Here is a 16479-nt window from a genome sequence, read left to right on the forward strand (position 1 = left end):
TCAACCTTGTTTGCAGAAATACTGAAGACAGAAAATAAGGAATTAAACCTTCCGGAAACAATAAAAAATAAAAAAATACAAAAACCAAGAAGGAGGGTGGTATTTGTTAACTGGTTTCTATGCAATTTAGCATCAGTTGGGAGAGCAATATGCTCAATATATTAAGATATAAAATTGGTAATATATAACTAATCTGGGATAGGAGATTTATTGCTTCCACATGATGAATAATTCTAATTCTGTCTTCAGCCTGGAACACTGTTGTGAACATAGCTTTTTCAACCTATTCTGTACATAAGGGGATGGTAATGTTTTGTGGCACTAGCTTACATTTCTTCTGTCTTTTGAAATTTGTCCTCATGTAATACACAAGAGATTTCTATTAATTAGAATGTAGATAGATAACGTGAGAAATGCTATGAAGAATATCATTGATGCTTAAGACGGCCTGGAGGAGCACTGGGTGAGCCTAGAACAACTTCTCAGTGAGTGATCAAAGAGTTTAGCACAAGAATAATGCTTTAGAGACTCAACAGCCCCAGTTATACACTGCTCAGTAAGACAAAGAGAGGACTGCTGCAAGATCTGCTGCCTTTGGCACATGGCAGATGCTTGTGCCACTTCCTGAGCATGGAATCACAAAATGGTTTGCATTGGAAGGGACCTTAAAACTCATGCAGTTCCAATCCCCTGTGCCACAGGCAGGGACACCTTCCACAGGAAGGGGCACCTTCCACTAGACCAGGTTGCTCCAAACCCCGTCCAGCCTGGCCTTCAACACTGCCAGGGATGGAGCAGCCACAGCTTCTCTGGGCACCCTGTGTCAGCACCTCAGCACCCTCTCAGGGAAGCATGTCTTCCTAATGTCTCATCTAAATCTCCCCTCTGTCAGTTTAAAAGACTTTTCTATTTGAATTACTTTGCTCAATCAGAAACATATATGCTGGAACCAGTTAGCTTTATTGCATCTTTTTAACAATGCTGGTTAGCACAAACATCCGTAACATACATATTGGCACTTTAAAACATAAGACAGTAGTGTTACATGTCCTATACAAAATCCTGTTCTGCTGAAGGCAATGAAGTCGTGCTCTTCCTCAAGGAACAAGAGTTCACATACCAAATTCCAAGCTTATCAAACACAGAACCATAAGAGATAAGGAAAAAACAGGGAGTCTGGCAGTTATTTCTGAAACATTTAGTGCTTTGCTTTCACAAGACAACACTGTACATGTTGGGCTACAAGGGGCTAAACACTCCACATGTTGAACTGCAGTAGCATTTCTTTCAAAGCACAGAAGTATACAGATCCTTCACTCAGCAAGACAGAACAAACCCTTTGTACACATCAGATGTTTCCAAGCAAACAGGCCTGAGCCTACTTGTCCAGGCCAATTACTTTATAAGCACTATAGTTTTTCCTCATTATCACTCAAGCATTGGGCAGGCAGGATTTTTGTATGCTTAATATCTCATGTTCTCAACTTCAGTCCACATAGAACACATTTCATAAAGCTTGAAGCTCCGTTTGTCCTGTACGTAATGTTTCTGCACTGACAGGAAAGACCCACAATGCTTCTGCAATACAGATTTTTCTCTCACCGCATTTTACCCAGTTAGACTGTGGAAGCAAAAAGACACAAAGACAGGGTCTTCATCTGGAACAAACACAAAGTAAACTCCAAGTCCAATCTAAACACTAGATCTCTTTCCATGAGCAGAAAGAATGCATTTGAATGAATGTCAGATACCCCAAGAAAACTACTTCCCTGCCTCTTTTCCCATCCCAAACCTTTATTATTGCTTTTTGATTGACTTTCCTTGGCTCTTACATACTCTCATGCTGATTTACTTAGGTGGGCTTTATATAACCTTCTCAGCTTTCTTTTACCCCTCTAGTTTTCTTGCCAATAAATTTTTCTTTAAGTTTTATGAAAGGTTTCTTTTTTATTTCAAAAACATTTTCTCTTGATTCAAAATGAGCTAGAACTCAGTGGCTGGCTGTTTTGCTTTTTAATGCAACACTTGGTCTGCCAAATGCCTTAAAAATGTATTTCAACCCTCTCTGTTTATTTGAAAGCTGCTTCTTCCAAGAAGACCAAGAATAATGCAGTTACCATAGTTTCCTTATCCACGACTAATAAAATATTGTTTTGAATAAAACAAAACAAAGACAAGACTACTCACAAAATGAGACCAAATGACTGGACATTGATATCTTCACCCTACATTACTCCTAGCTCTACTATGGAAAATAGCAAAGGTTAATCGATACCCAGGCTTTGGGCCAGCAGGGAAGATGAAGATAAGCCTGTCTGATTGCCAGCTATTTGAGATATTTCAATTCCAACACTTAACATGTCTGTTCATGTAAAATTCTTGCCTCACAGATTCAGAAGTTCACATCAGAGATATTGTAACAAACTTACCGAGGCAAGGACCAAAAAGGGAAGGAAGAAAAACCCCACTCTTACACTCTCAGTGCACACTGTGGGCTGACTCCCACAGTGGTAACCAAGACTCCCTCATAAACACACCAGGCAAATGTGGGAGAATGCAACTCAAGGTTTTCTGGTGTTCTGCTAAAGTTTGCTTCCAGTGACAACAGCCCAAAACAGCTGAAGTTAAATAAAAAAGCTCTGGCCACGGTTTGATAGCCCTTGGATGTAAAAATACAGAACAAAATACAGCAAGTCTCTTCCTCACCCCAGGCACCCAAGGTCGTAGTCAGGGATTCTGAGCCCTGGGAGCAGGAAAACTGCTAGAAGAGCATTTGCTATTGTTTGTCAAAAGCTGTTATTCTCACTGTGGGAGCCTTTGCAGACCCCAAACGTACCATCCTTACATATATCAAACACTCGGGCACAGAGCCTCAGTCAACAGTTTCAGTTACAGTTTAGCCACAAGAAAACATTATACATCTTTTACCCTTGCCTTCTCATCTTGTGAAGGTCATGCATGGCATGCATTAGACAAAACCATATTTTTGCAGAAAAACAAAACATTTTAAATCCTGTTTGTATGTTGATCATTGCATCAGTTAAAATAAGTAGTATGTTTTTAAATCGCTGATCTCAAGCTAATTGGTGTCAACATTATCAAAGAAAATAGCTAAAAGCACTGACTAAAAAGGAATGTCTTTCACATCCCTAGAGTGAATTTATTGGGGTACAGGAAGAAGCAGTGGAGACCAAACCTACATGAAGCTTTGCACCCTTCACATCCACCAATAAAAAAGTATATAGACCAATATTATTTTATTTCCTTTTCAACATTTCCTTTATGCCTTCAGCACAAAACATTTCATGTCTCACAGCCAGGCTGCTTGATGATGGTTTTAAATTTCTCTTCTAAAAACACCTAAAAGGAGAGCTACCTGCCCAAGACTGGTGGCTCTGCATTTCCTTGCACCATTGTTCTCTACCGTCAGGGACAGAACCCTGACGGAAGGCCCAGACCCTGTCATTACTCAGTTGTTAAGTGGTACCCCCAGTAAATGACCGTTGAAGCCCCATCCAAATTGTCATTATCAGTTTGTTTATTGACCTCTCTTACGTTTCACATAAAGAACCAGCACCTTTCCTACTCCAACCTGCCAGAAACCAACTAGCTGAGTACCTCATTGATGGCAAGCTGCTCTCCTCCTCCCCCAGGGTGACCATAGCGGTGGTTGGAGCTCCGGAAGTCCTCATACAGGTCCTCCTCGCTTCCCACATCATCTGTTAGAGCTGTCTTATCCAGTGCACTATCAGTGATCACTGCAACAATAAAAAGAACAAATTAGTCTAGAGCACAAGATCAACAGCAACGCTGTTATGATCAATATATATATGTATCTCAATTATATGCACTTGGCAGACATTGTAATAGCAAAAAGGCAAAAAAAAAGAGAAATGAAAACTATATAAGCAATTGCAGGGCAGAATTCTAGCCTGGTGCATGCCCTTTTTTCAGAGAATTTTGCTCCATTCATGTTCTGTTACCACAAATGATTGTATCTTTTTCTAGACTGGAAAGTATGATTCTCTGAAAAAAAACCCAAAACAAAACGTTGCAAAGAAAAGATCAAGAATAAGAAAACAGGCTCTGAAAAAGAGGTGCAGGGCAAAGATGACACAACGTGATTTCATGATGACACTTCCTTGTCCCTAAATTGGAGAGACATCGATTTGATGGATGGACCACTCGGTGGATAAAGAACTGGCTGGATGGCCGCACGCAAACAGTTGTGGTCCATGGCTCAATGTCGGGCTGGAGACTAGTAACAAGTGGCGTCCCTCAGGGATCGGTGTTGGGACTGGTCTTGCTCAACATCACTGTTGCTGACATAGACAGCGGGATTGAGTGCACCCTCAGCAAGTTTGCCGATGACACCAAGCTGTGTGGTTCGGTTGATACCCTGGAGGGAAGGAATGCCATCCAGAGGAACCTTGACATGCTTGTGAGGTGGGCTGATGCCAACCTCATGAAGTTTAACCATGCCAAGTGCAAGGTCCTACACCTGGGTGGGAGCAATCCCAGGCACAGCTACAGGTTGGGCAGAGAAGAGATTCAGAGCAGCCCTGCAGAGAAGGACTTGGGGGTGTTGGTCCATGAGAAAATGAACATGAGCCGGCTTCAGTGTGCGCTTGCAGCTCAGAAAGCCAACCGTATCCTGGGCTGCATCAAAAGGAGCATGACCAGCAGGTCGAAGGAGATGATCCTGCCCCTTTACTCTGCTCTCGTGAGACCTCACCTGGAGTATTGTGTGCAGTTCTGGTGTCCTCAACATAAAGAGGACATGGAACTGTTGGAACAAGTCTAGAGGAGGGCCACAAGGACGATCAGGGGACTGGAGCACCTCCCACACGAACATAGGCTGAGAAAGTTGGGGCTGTTCAGCCTGCAGAAGAGAAGGCTGTGTGGAAACCTCAGAGCAGCCTTCCAGTATCTGAAGGGGGGCTATAGGGATGCTGCGGAGGGACTCTTCATTAGGGACTGTAGTGACAGGACAAGGGGTAACGGGTTAAAACTTAAACAGGGGAAGTTCAGAATGGATATAAGGAAGAAATTGTTTCCTGTTAGGGTGGTGAGGCACTGGAATGCGTTGCCCAGGGAAGTTATGAATGCTTCATCCCTGGCGGTGTTCAAGGCCAGGTTGGACAGAGCCTTGGGTGATATGGTTTAGTGTGAGGTGTCCCTGCCCATGGTAGAGGGGCTGGAACCTGATGATCTTAAGGTCCTTTCCAACCCTAACTATTCCATGATTCTATGATTGCCATTTTCACAGGAAACTTGACCAGGGGACAAGCTCATGTCTGCCAATTCACACCTTGATGTTTGTGATTTACCAAATCCTATCAGACCAAGGAAACTCTCAGCCTTGGGAAAAAAAACATTCACCTTCCTCTTTGTCCACACATTTACAGAACTTAAACCTTTTTTGTCCCTAAAAGGGTGTTTGCTACAGAAGTATCCATTATCACTACAGGAGGGCTATACTGCTTAGCACAGCCTGAAATAAGCTACAGATAATGAAGGGTTAGCTGCTGGTACTTAGAACAAGCACTGAGGTTTCAACAAGCCTCAGAGAAATAAAAATCCAGCATTTCTACTCCTTACACAAAAGAAAATGTCACTTTATCTGTTTTCACAGGCCGGAACCTTTTCCTAAGCTCTCAAGTTACAGCAAATACCACATCTCTGGGCAACCTGTGACAGGGCCTCACCACCCTCACAGTAATTCTTTCCTTATACCACCCTCACAGTAATTCTTTCCTTATACTTAATCTAAATCCCCCCCTCTGTCAGCCATTGCCCCTTGGTCTGTCCCTACAGGCCCTTGTCAAAAACCCCTCTCCAGGTTTCCTGTAGCCCCTTTAGGCACTGGAGCTGCTCTAAGGTCTCCCCTTAAGGACCCTTCTCTTCTCCAGGCTGAACCAGCCCAGGTCTCTCAGCCTGGCTCCAGAGCAGAGCTGCTCCAGCCCACGCAGCATCTCCATGGCCTCCTCTGGACTCGCTCCAACAGCCCCACTTCCCTCTTGTGCTGCTGTCCCAGACCAGGACTGCGGGGCTGCGGGGAGGGAAGGGAGGGGGGTGTGTGTGTCTCACCAGAGTGCAGAAGAGGGGGAGAATCTGTGTTTTATCAAATACAGAGAAGAACGTGTGACACAGCCAGTAGTTTTAGTTTAACAGACTCAACACGGTTACAGTAGAACTGAATGAAAACAGATACTGCTATCAGCTCTCCTGGTGAGTCTTGGCTGTCCAAGTTACACATGGTCTCACATTCAAACTGTCTGCAGAACAGGGACACTTTGAACCTGCACTTGTAACAGCTTGGAAAGGAAAAGCACAAGTCAGAGGCTGGGGATACATAGGCCTGTTTTTAAGCCCTCATTTCACTCCATAATGCAAGTGCATCTTAGGAACCTAACTGCATCAACATGCCAAGAAAAGGTGCCTATGGGTTCATTAGTTTATTATTAATGAGAGCAAAGCTCCCCAGTAACACAAAATAAAGCGCTGTCAAAGGTTACAGCAAGACCTGCAAAGATTGTCCCCATCAATGCTTTTATTACACGTGATGTTTTATCAAGGCTGCATCAGTTGATTATTTTTATTAGTTACGGTGGGATGTAAATTCAGTGTTGCAGCTATGAGTTCAGTGCAATAACTTGACATCAAAATAACTGGAGAATAAGCTATTTTTGAACTAAATACTTGACTGTTTAGGCTTTGAATTCAATAGATACACATAACATAGCAAAAAGACATAGTCATTGTCTAAATTTGGAACTCAGCTCTATACTGAAGGCAGTTCATGACATGGAGGTGTATATGAGCTTCTGATTAAAGCAGAATTTTCTCTGGAAGCGTTTAACTACCCAACTACTCAACTTTAAGTGACATTTCACAAAATATCAGGCAGTCTCATAGTTTTGCTCTAGCGCATCACTATACAGAAGTTCTCTACCAAATACATGCCAGTACCATAGGTTGCATATAAAGCTGCTCTAGTGCTAAGACCTAGCCCATTCATAAAAAAATCAAAACCAGCTGAAATGCCCCTGATATCATCATTTTATGCAGAATTACCATGGTTTGCTTATAAAAAAAGATAACAAATAACCTTAAAAGCATCAAAGTATCACTTTTGCTCATACACTGAAAAACATTTCCTGATAATAACGAACAACTTCCAGTGTATTAGTACAGCAACATAAATTTAAAATGCTCTTTAAGAACAAATCAAATTAAATCGTTTCTAATAAGGGAGTTAATCACTTAAGTCACAACTTCCTTTGCATCCCTCTGATCTTAGTCTTTCCCCTTATTTTACGCACAGCTTCATTGCTTTCACCTGATGCAGCTTCTGTTTTCACTGCTAAAAGTAATTTTCAGCTTGAAAAATTATTCATTGACATTTTTAAAGCTTTTGTTTCCCTCCCATTTTCCTATTTGTTCTCTCATGTGTGCTTAGATGAAAAAGCAAAAGCTCCAGGGAGATATTTATCTATATTACTTAAAATGCTCTGTATGTCTGCTAAGTGCCTTGAAAGCTGTATTTGCTTTTACTAAAGATCTGTTTTTCTTCTCTGATATTACTAAGCTCATCAATTTTCTGCAGTCCCCAAACCTGCTACTGCATTTTGGATTAGTTTTCCTGGCACAAGAGTCCTCATGGATGTTTTTCACAAAAAAACACAGCTTATATTCACACAAAAGTTCTCAATCCTTGAGGAAGAATGGCCCAAGATAACCATTATATGTTTTATCAAACCAACTAATGTTCCAGGGAAGAATAAGACTAATGAAAAATAAGAATTTGCTCTGAAGCAGCTTACATGAGACATTATTACAAATAAATAAATAAATAGCCTGGAGTGGTGACCCACTGCAGTAGAAATCCATCAAGAAAGTAGGAGAATAAAGGCTTTTAATGTAGATAGTGAGTCAACCTGCACAACATAAACTAGGTCAACTAGAGAAGAAGCAAGCACTAGACAAAAAACCTTTAAAGGCAAGTTAACAGAGATTGCTGAAAGAGTCTACCATCTTCCTCAAGAGCACAGTACTAGTGAAACAGGCAACTACTACTATGCTGCACAGTAGCTGACTCTGATGCCTCATTCCTGCCCCCCTCTGCAATACTCATCTGCATTTAACACTGAAATCCACCGACATGGTCACAGCTGCCCTCTCCATGCCTCTCTGAAACCCCTGATCTGACCTGTCCCTGGCAATCAGGCAGCCCCAAAGAACAGAATTCTGCCAGGAAGTAACACCAAGCATTCAATTTACTCCAGCAGATTTCTCCATATTTGATACAGGTGTTCTGATGTCACTAAATGTGGCAACAAACCCTATACATAGGAACAGAGGGGTTTGTCACCACAATTTAGTACTACAACCTTCCATGCAAGTATTACAACTCTGCTTTACACCATTTTTCCTCCAAGCCTGAGCTCATGATTTATGTCATGAAGTACAAAAGCAGATGGATAATTCTAGCAATAGTAGCTCATAAAAGAATGTCACACAACCCCTTTTTTAATGCATCTGAATAAAGAATAAGGTGTCAAGAGCCTAACTCCATGAAGAGATACTTGGAGAATATGAAGCAGCAAAAGTCATACTAAAAAATGACACTGAAATCAGTGACTGGCATAGGAGGCCTGCATTCAAGTGCCTGAGCAGACAGCATTTAGGCTACATTCAAGGACAATCACAAAAACAAGAAGAAAAAATTATATAAGAATCAAATAAAGCTTGATCAAAATGTTCCAGAAGAAGAAGATATATGGGTTCACCCTTACACCTTCCTACAGGCTTTGGGATGCAGGCATAAACGGCATCAGGAGGGTCCTGGCTTGGCTCTGCTTGTACCCCCACCTTGCTGAAGAGGCAATGCAAAAGGCTGAAGCCAAGCAACCCTGAGAGGTACTTGCCACACAGTTACAGAGCTCTCCATCTCATCAGAAAGCCACTGGAGCTGTTGTCAGCTCTGCACTCTCACACAGAAGAGCACTCTGTGCCTGCAGTGAGACACAAGCCATGCAATGGCTGAAGTGCGCACAAGTACAACTCACAGCCCTGTGAGCCCACCAGCTGCATCCTACTTATAAGTAACTGTGGATAATTTGAGATGCATAGAGGCAGCTGCCTGTACTCTTGGGAGCCACAAGCAAGCCTGTGCGACACCAGAAAAGCAAAGCAGCTAGGCTACATTGCCACAGGCTTGATCTTCATAACCAAGAGAAGATGGTGGGGAGGGAAAAATGAGGGAAGCCTTGTGTTGTTCATCTAGCCAGCAGGAAACCAAAAGAACTTGGGATTGTCTCTGACTGAAGGTCACAGACTGAACACAAGTATTAACCACAGTCCAGAGTTCAGTTAAGTGTGGTGTCACCTATTACAGGTGACATGGTTCACCATGTCTGAGCTCTTCTCCTCTCTCAAAGGATGGACCTGCTTCATACATTCCAAGTGCCAGGAATTAACGAACACAAGTTCTTGTGGCTGAAAATAAAATACTACCACCACCATGAATAAATAAATCCCACCTTGTCATTGGAGAATCACAGCAGAAATTGCTAGAACAGGCACCGCAGCCCCAGATCTAACAGAGCCTCTTAACAGAGATCTCTCAAAGTCTCACAGACTTAGGTCTCAAGCTGGAATAAATCCCAGTAGGTCCCTGTTGGTGAGGAGCTCCAGCTGCATGCCCAGGTCAGAAGCGTAAACTATGACCCAGGACTGACAGAAAGTGATCTTGAGGCAGTTACCCCAAAATCTTGATTACTTGTTTTCACCTGACTCATGGCTTACAGATTTTAGGGATAAGATGGGACAGAAACCCATGCTGATCACAGACAGCTTCCAAAGCCAAGAACATCCATAGTTTATTAAAAAGCACATTATATTAATGACAAAGGGAAAGCTTTTGTGTATTTTAAGTACCTTTCTTTCCAGTGTGCTTTTTCAGTACCACATCCACACATGTAGCTTGCCTCTGCAGCACTGTTTAAAATAGTTCACCGAAATAACAGTAAAAGCCTGATTTACACTCACAGAGCAAATTAATTCAGAGCTAACAACATCATTCCCTTTGCCTCACAGAGCAGAGATTGCTGTGGTTGTGTGCAGTGCCTACAGGAAAGTGCTGCAGCTGCTGAAGAGAGCAATTCAAGAGATTTAAGATGATAAACCAATAAAAGGGGTGCATGGGGTAGGGAAATCAAACCCAGACTTCATTGCTCAGGTGAAAAGAGCCCCTCCACCCTCCTCTTTGCCCATTCTGAACTGCTAAACCCTAACCTCCCTTAGAAACAGCTGCCATACTAGTGCTGCAGCCTCCATCAGTCCTATCCTAAATTATGTGCTTCATTTATCAGCTGCTTGATATACAGAGGTCCCTATGCAGCTGCCACAGTAAAATCCATCAGAGTGATGTCATCTCACTTCTGCCCCAGCAGTGCAATTCTCCAGCTCTTTACTGTGCTGATGGAACCCTCTCACATCATTCTGCTTATAGTTGCATATGGTTGTGGGCCGGTTTAACAGGAAGAGGGAAGTCTGGCAGGGAATTAGCAAGAAGGGGACAATGACCAGCTAGTATGAGTTTCATCATGGGGGGGGTGAGGGAAACAAACAAAAAAACATTAAAAATTCCCAACCAAACAAAACCACAAAACACAACAACCACCATGAACTCCCTGCACCCCCCCCTCCCAGCCCAAGGCCAGGGGCCTGTAAAACCACACCTCATAAAGCTATGGTCTTCACAATGACATTTCTGAGCACGCATTGAAACTGCGTTCAGTGAATCTTTGAGGGGAAAAATGTAGACTGGGGAGGAGAGGCAGGAAATGCTTAGGTGCAGAAAGCAAGCTTTGTCGCTTCCATTTTAAAGAAACATTAAAAAGGGAAAGGACTCAACATAACAAGATCCAATTAACATTTTGGTATAATGCCACAAATGGAATCGCTGTTGTGAATGAAACCAGTTCCTAATTAGCTGAGGCAAAGAGCAAATCCATGCTCGAAAATAAAAAGGACTCAGTTCTTGGATGGAAGGCTGAGTGCTGGTCCGCTGTGGGTCTGCTGGGCACATCACCCGGGGTAACATTCATCAGTAATAATGCACTGAGCCACCCACTCAGGTTTCAGGAGTTCCAAACCCCTATTAGAATCTAAATTACTTGCAAGGGAGGCTTAAGGGAGTTCTCAGCTCTCTCGGGTAGTGGAGATAATTACGGGGAAGAGAGATGCAGATTACGAACGGCTCTGCGGCTCCGACTCCTATGTTACCACTTGCTACGCATTTGCAGCTTGGTCGGCTTTGCCTTGGCAGACATGTGGCAGAGAGCTGTGCCCAGTCCCTTCCTTCCTTGTTGAGTGATGCTATGAGTGGGAAAAGATGAGCAGTTTAGCTAGATTTGGAGGAGTGGAAAACGATGGGAAAACCAGATAGGAAATCACATCAATATACTTTCTTGATTCAAAGCCTGATCATTTGTTGTAAAGCCCCTCTGTTGTACTGCACACAAACTATTAATTCACTGGCTACGTTCCCATCACAGCTACCGACTTGGAAAAAAGCAGGCATGTCCTCCTACACTGTGTATTTCTTGTTTATTTGCTCAGGTCTGATTACTCATCCATACTGACATGTTTGCTCTTATTTTTCAGATGAACATTGTTGGAAATGCTATTTACTTTATGTCTGGACGATGTTGAACATGATGAGGCCAATTCCAGCTCAATCCTTTAAGCCTTATCACAATGTAAACATTAAATCAATCATAGCAATCAAAGCTAGCAGACAAATCCCTTCTAGTATCCAGGCATATTCTTTGCCATACCTTCAGTATAATGTACTGGTTGGAATAGCTGGTGTGTCATTTACTGCCCCAACAGGTCTTATTCATTGACACAGCTGCTATTTCAAGGAGCTGGGGGTGAGGAGTGGTGGCAGATCATAGATTCCTAGAATGGTTTGGGTTGGAAGGGACCTTAAAGCCCATCCAGTTCCAGCCCCCTACCATGGGCAGGGACATCCTCCACTAGACCAGGCTGCTCCAAGCCCCTGTGTCCAACCTGGATGAAACCATCCATCGATTTTTCAAGTCTCCTCTGTGGAAGACTAAAATGGTTGCATTTCTTGTTTCTAAGAGGCAACAAGCACCGATACTCCAAATCACTCCAATTCACGCTGAATTTTTACCTGTCCACTTAACTCTGCTGTTTAACCCTGTACCTGCTATGCCTTGAAGTAAAAATCAAACACAGACCAAACCCCCCTCCCTTGAAGAGAAAAACAACAACAACAAAGCTGCCCTTTCATCAAAATAATCTGCTTCCCAAAATACAGATATGCTGCTGGTTGGGAAACAACATCTCTGACACTGTCTAGTGGAGCACTGTCGGAGTCAATTCAGATCAGCAGTATCCTCAGATGAGCTTTTGGCTCATCTGAAAGATGAAAATACCATGTCCGTCACTAAATCCACCTATTCTTACCTCAAAAGTATAACAATGGAAGAAATTCAAGCAAATGAGCCAGGAAATCAGAACAACAGTTACGGTGGACAACACCTACCTTCAGCAAATGTAGGAGGTAAAAGCAACATCAAGGAGTGTTAGTGCATCTGACAAGCCTGACAAAAATACATTTGAAAGGACTTTGTCAATAAGATTTTAGACTATTAATTTATTTTTAGGAGAGACTCTGCTTCTGCTTTTCAGAACCTTTTAGGCACATCCCACAAGTTGGAAATTCTGGCAAAAAAGACATGTCATTTTCTTTATGCCCACAAATTTCCCTATATCATCTCAACACCTGCCACTATGCCAGTGCATGGGTACATGTGGTGTCCTAAAGGTTACTTTTGGGCTTCTCTCATCTTTTGCTTGCACTAGTATACAAAACTTGCCTGTGGGAAAATGCAAACAAAGGAGCCATCCTATCTTACTCTGCCATTACTTAATCTGAGTTCATGTGAACCAAAGCCATGGTTCATACGCAAACACACTCAGACTCTGTGTTTTAATATTTTTTTTACCTCTTCCAGAAAGAAAGCAAAAAAGGTTGAAACAATTTGGACATAACCAAGACCTTGAGCAGAAAACGCTCCCCCATATTGTCTCAGTAATTGTTATTCCTCCAGCCTCTGCAGCTACTTTCCAGGGACTTAATTGAAGTTCTCTTAATGCAAGGGCTGTTATCCCCCAAATGCTGCCCTTGTCTGTTTTAATTATATTGATTTAGCTGTGATGCTTGCTTCACCTCTAAAACCACTTCCTAAGACCATTCACAGGAGAGTGCTGGAAACCTAAGTTATCAAAGATTCTTACAGTAACTCTTTTCTTGTACCCGTTACTTTATTAAACATGGAAAGAATGTAAACATGCTGAAGGAAATTCGGGTTGATTTACATTTCCAAAGATTCAGTGCTTTTATTATGCCTTTAAATGCAAGTACACCCTCAAAAGGCCAAGAGATTGGAAGCTAAGTCTTTGCTAAAGATTTTGTTGCCAAAAAGCATATGGTTTTCTTCAGTCTTAAGTCACGGTCTAGGAACAAGAAAATACCACTACATGTAAAGTTTAACTACTGGCCTGGAAAAGACCATGCTGTAAAGAATGGTTAAGGTGGTTTTTATGAAGAATTGTCACTAGGAAGTAAACCAATTCACATCACAGAAGTCTAAAATGTTGCACTCAGTCACATCAACTTTGCATGGAAATAATCAACTTCCTTTGCTATTTTTATGACTGTCAAACCTGGAGCAGGAAAAACCCAAAGTGAAACAAAACCATGGGTCTTTCTTATAATGGAGTTATGTTACAACTTGAACAATTAAGAACGAAGAACTGCCCTGATAATAATTAAAAAGCCTTTGGCAATGCAGCCACCTTTGGTTAAGACAAAATCATTTGACACAGGAGCCTGAAACAAGGCCTGAAAGTCTATCGCTACCCAATAAGGTGAACAACACGCATGCACTGGGTGCATACTGTTTCCAGCAGTCAGCACAAACAGCCACTGCTTGGCCCTTCTGAAAAGCAGGCTGCTTATATATATGCCTGAAGATGGATTTAAGGGGCTAACTTTGAACACTTGTATTTGAAAAATGTGACCTTTGTTTTTTTCCCAGAATTCTGCCTAATGCTCTCAATCTAGTCTTTATCTTTGTGAAGCTATCCAGGCTGACAAGTGGCTTAGATCTATGACCTTGCACCACAGAAGTAATTATAAATGAATGCCAGGAGAAGACTTTCAATTGCTCTTGTGCATTATCAAGTATAAGTCTCAAGGGCCAGCCAGACTGTTTTGTTGTCATTATTTTGAATGACCAGTCTTTGTGTAACACACAACGGCTTTTCTGGTTTTCTAATGCGGCTGCAGTCTTTTCATTAAAAATACTGGCAAAACTGCTTTACCTTTAGGAAATCCCTCTGTCCCTATTTATATTTTAATCTGAGTTCTAAGAAAATCCCTGAGATCAAGCTACCAAATATTTCTGAAGGAAAAACAGGAAATCAAGGATTAATATTATTTAACTACAACTGCCATGATAGCTAAGGAATCTGGCTCTTCACAGAAGACACATTTGAGTAACACCACAGTACACAAACAAAGGATGCAAAAATCAGGCTCTGAGTTAGTCAGGGTGATTCTTATTTGAGGTTATTCATAACAGAATTGGGAAATCAGGTCTGAACAAGCTACAGGAGATATGACCAAGCGTAATCCACCCTCATAATCCTAGCAGGCAAAGACACAAAAGCATCTCTACTAGAAGATGGGTGCAGAATAGAAGGGTGCCACATTAGCTCAGTTAGAGGGACCTTGTGGAGAGAAAACAGCATACTCACCAAGGTATTGTATATTCACAGTCCTGTGAGCATAAACTTTGCTGCCAGAGTGCAGGACTGACTCATTTTAATATCCAGTACTGCTCTACGTATGACCTGTGTTGAAGACCAGCTCTACAAACTGATGGAGCACAGAGGTGACCCAGATGCGAGGATGGTGCACAGAGGTGACCCAGATGAGAGGATGGTGCAGCCCCTTGCCCTCATTCATGTCTGGGAGTGTGCTTTTCACCAGCTCCAGCAGCAGTCCCCACACCAGTCAGCTCTCACTACCTCTATTCTACAGGACCTCCAGGCTTCCCTGCCAATGATATATGTGAAATACACTAAACTAACGTAATTTCAAATGGTACATGGACAATAATGTTCTTACAGCCTTATTCAATAGTGTTCTTATTATCATAGGAACAGAGCTGTCCACTGTGAAGTATTTGCTTCCTGGAAATCTAGGGGTGCAAATATGATACATAACTGCAAATCAAATTTGAAGAATGAAGCTCAAGACACTGAACCTGTTGATAGATGTATCTCAACAAATTTCCAAATATCATAGGGAAAAGAGACTTCACATTCAACAATTTTACGTTTCCTAGGAAAGGTGTGAGAAGGTACCTTATTTCAGAGTGTTTTCACAACATTCAGCTTCAGGTCCAAATTATAGCCGAATGTGTCAGATGCTATCTTACCCTAAAGCAAGAAGACTCTTCCAAGGAAAACATTATTCTTTTTGGAATATATCAAGTATTTGATTCAAAGCCAGAATTAATCATCCCTTTAAAACAAGAAAGCATTCTGGCAAGGTCACATTGGTCAGGGTGCCTTTAATAGTTAAATTCATTACTTAGGATGTTTACTGCAGGCCTCAACAAGGAAATAAGAATATCAGAATTGGCAAGGTTAGCATTTCAGCAAATCATGAGCCTGAGATGCTAACTGTGCATTTTGGACTATGAATTCAAAATGACATAGTATCACTTACAGATCATTGGACACAACACAGAATACTTTGGAAGCTTTGGAGACTGATTTAAACACTGAACCCATCCTCAGCTGGAGATGGTAAGCGGCAAAAGTATACTAATACAGGCAGCAACAATAAAAGAACAATAAAACATAGAAGAAGATGAAGCCTTTTCAAAAGTCACATTCCTAAAGCAAGCCTACCCCTCTTTGGAGCACTACATACAGTGTATAATCAAATGCAGCTCTACCTAAGGCACACTCAGAAAAGGGACACCTCCAGAGAGACAGCTGAAGCAGTCAAAATAATCTTTGAAAGCCTGACAGTAGTGGTGTATCTTGCAAAATCAAAGCAGGCTAAAACAAGGACAGAGCCTTCAGAGCAACTCTGTTGGAATGTTCTAATGCACGGCACCAGCCAAACCACCTGCAATTCTTTATCAGCCATTTGATAAAGACCTAACTCCACAAAGCTTTATAGGTGCAGCAACAAGAGATACTCTACACACGTACATTTCCAATTTGGCATATTGCACGCAGAACGCACAACTAAACTGCAGCACACACCATCAGCCTGACTTAGGGGGTGATGCCACAGTGTGGTGCCTTTGCGATAGCCTAGAAAAGCAAAATGATTAACAGGCCTTATTCCTTACT

The 16479-nt window shown here is 42.1% G+C and overlaps 2 protein-coding genes across 2 annotated transcripts in view; both read right to left on the reverse strand.

Annotated features, from left to right (window-relative positions):
- PLEKHB2 (pleckstrin homology domain containing B2) overlaps positions 1-16479 on the reverse strand; it is a 476827-nt gene that overhangs the window by 103661 nt on the left and 356687 nt on the right. The gene's annotated exons all lie outside the window — the stretch shown is intronic.
- Positions 1-16479, reverse strand: part of ARHGEF4 (Rho guanine nucleotide exchange factor 4) — a 217293-nt gene that overhangs the window by 41611 nt on the left and 159203 nt on the right. Inside the window, exon 5 of the mRNA XM_061465392.1 lies at positions 3619-3758. Within this exon, the coding sequence (XP_061321376.1) occupies positions 3619-3758 (140 nt within the window). The remainder of the gene's footprint in view (positions 1-3618; positions 3759-16479) is intronic.

The sequence above is a fragment of the Pezoporus flaviventris genome, unplaced genomic scaffold (assembly GCF_033815535.1).
Source record: "Pezoporus flaviventris isolate CSIRO_AGI_PZ_B2104156 unplaced genomic scaffold, CSIRO_AGI_Pfla_v1 ptg000040l, whole genome shotgun sequence".
Classification (NCBI taxonomy): domain Eukaryota; kingdom Metazoa; phylum Chordata; class Aves; order Psittaciformes; family Psittacidae; genus Pezoporus; species Pezoporus flaviventris.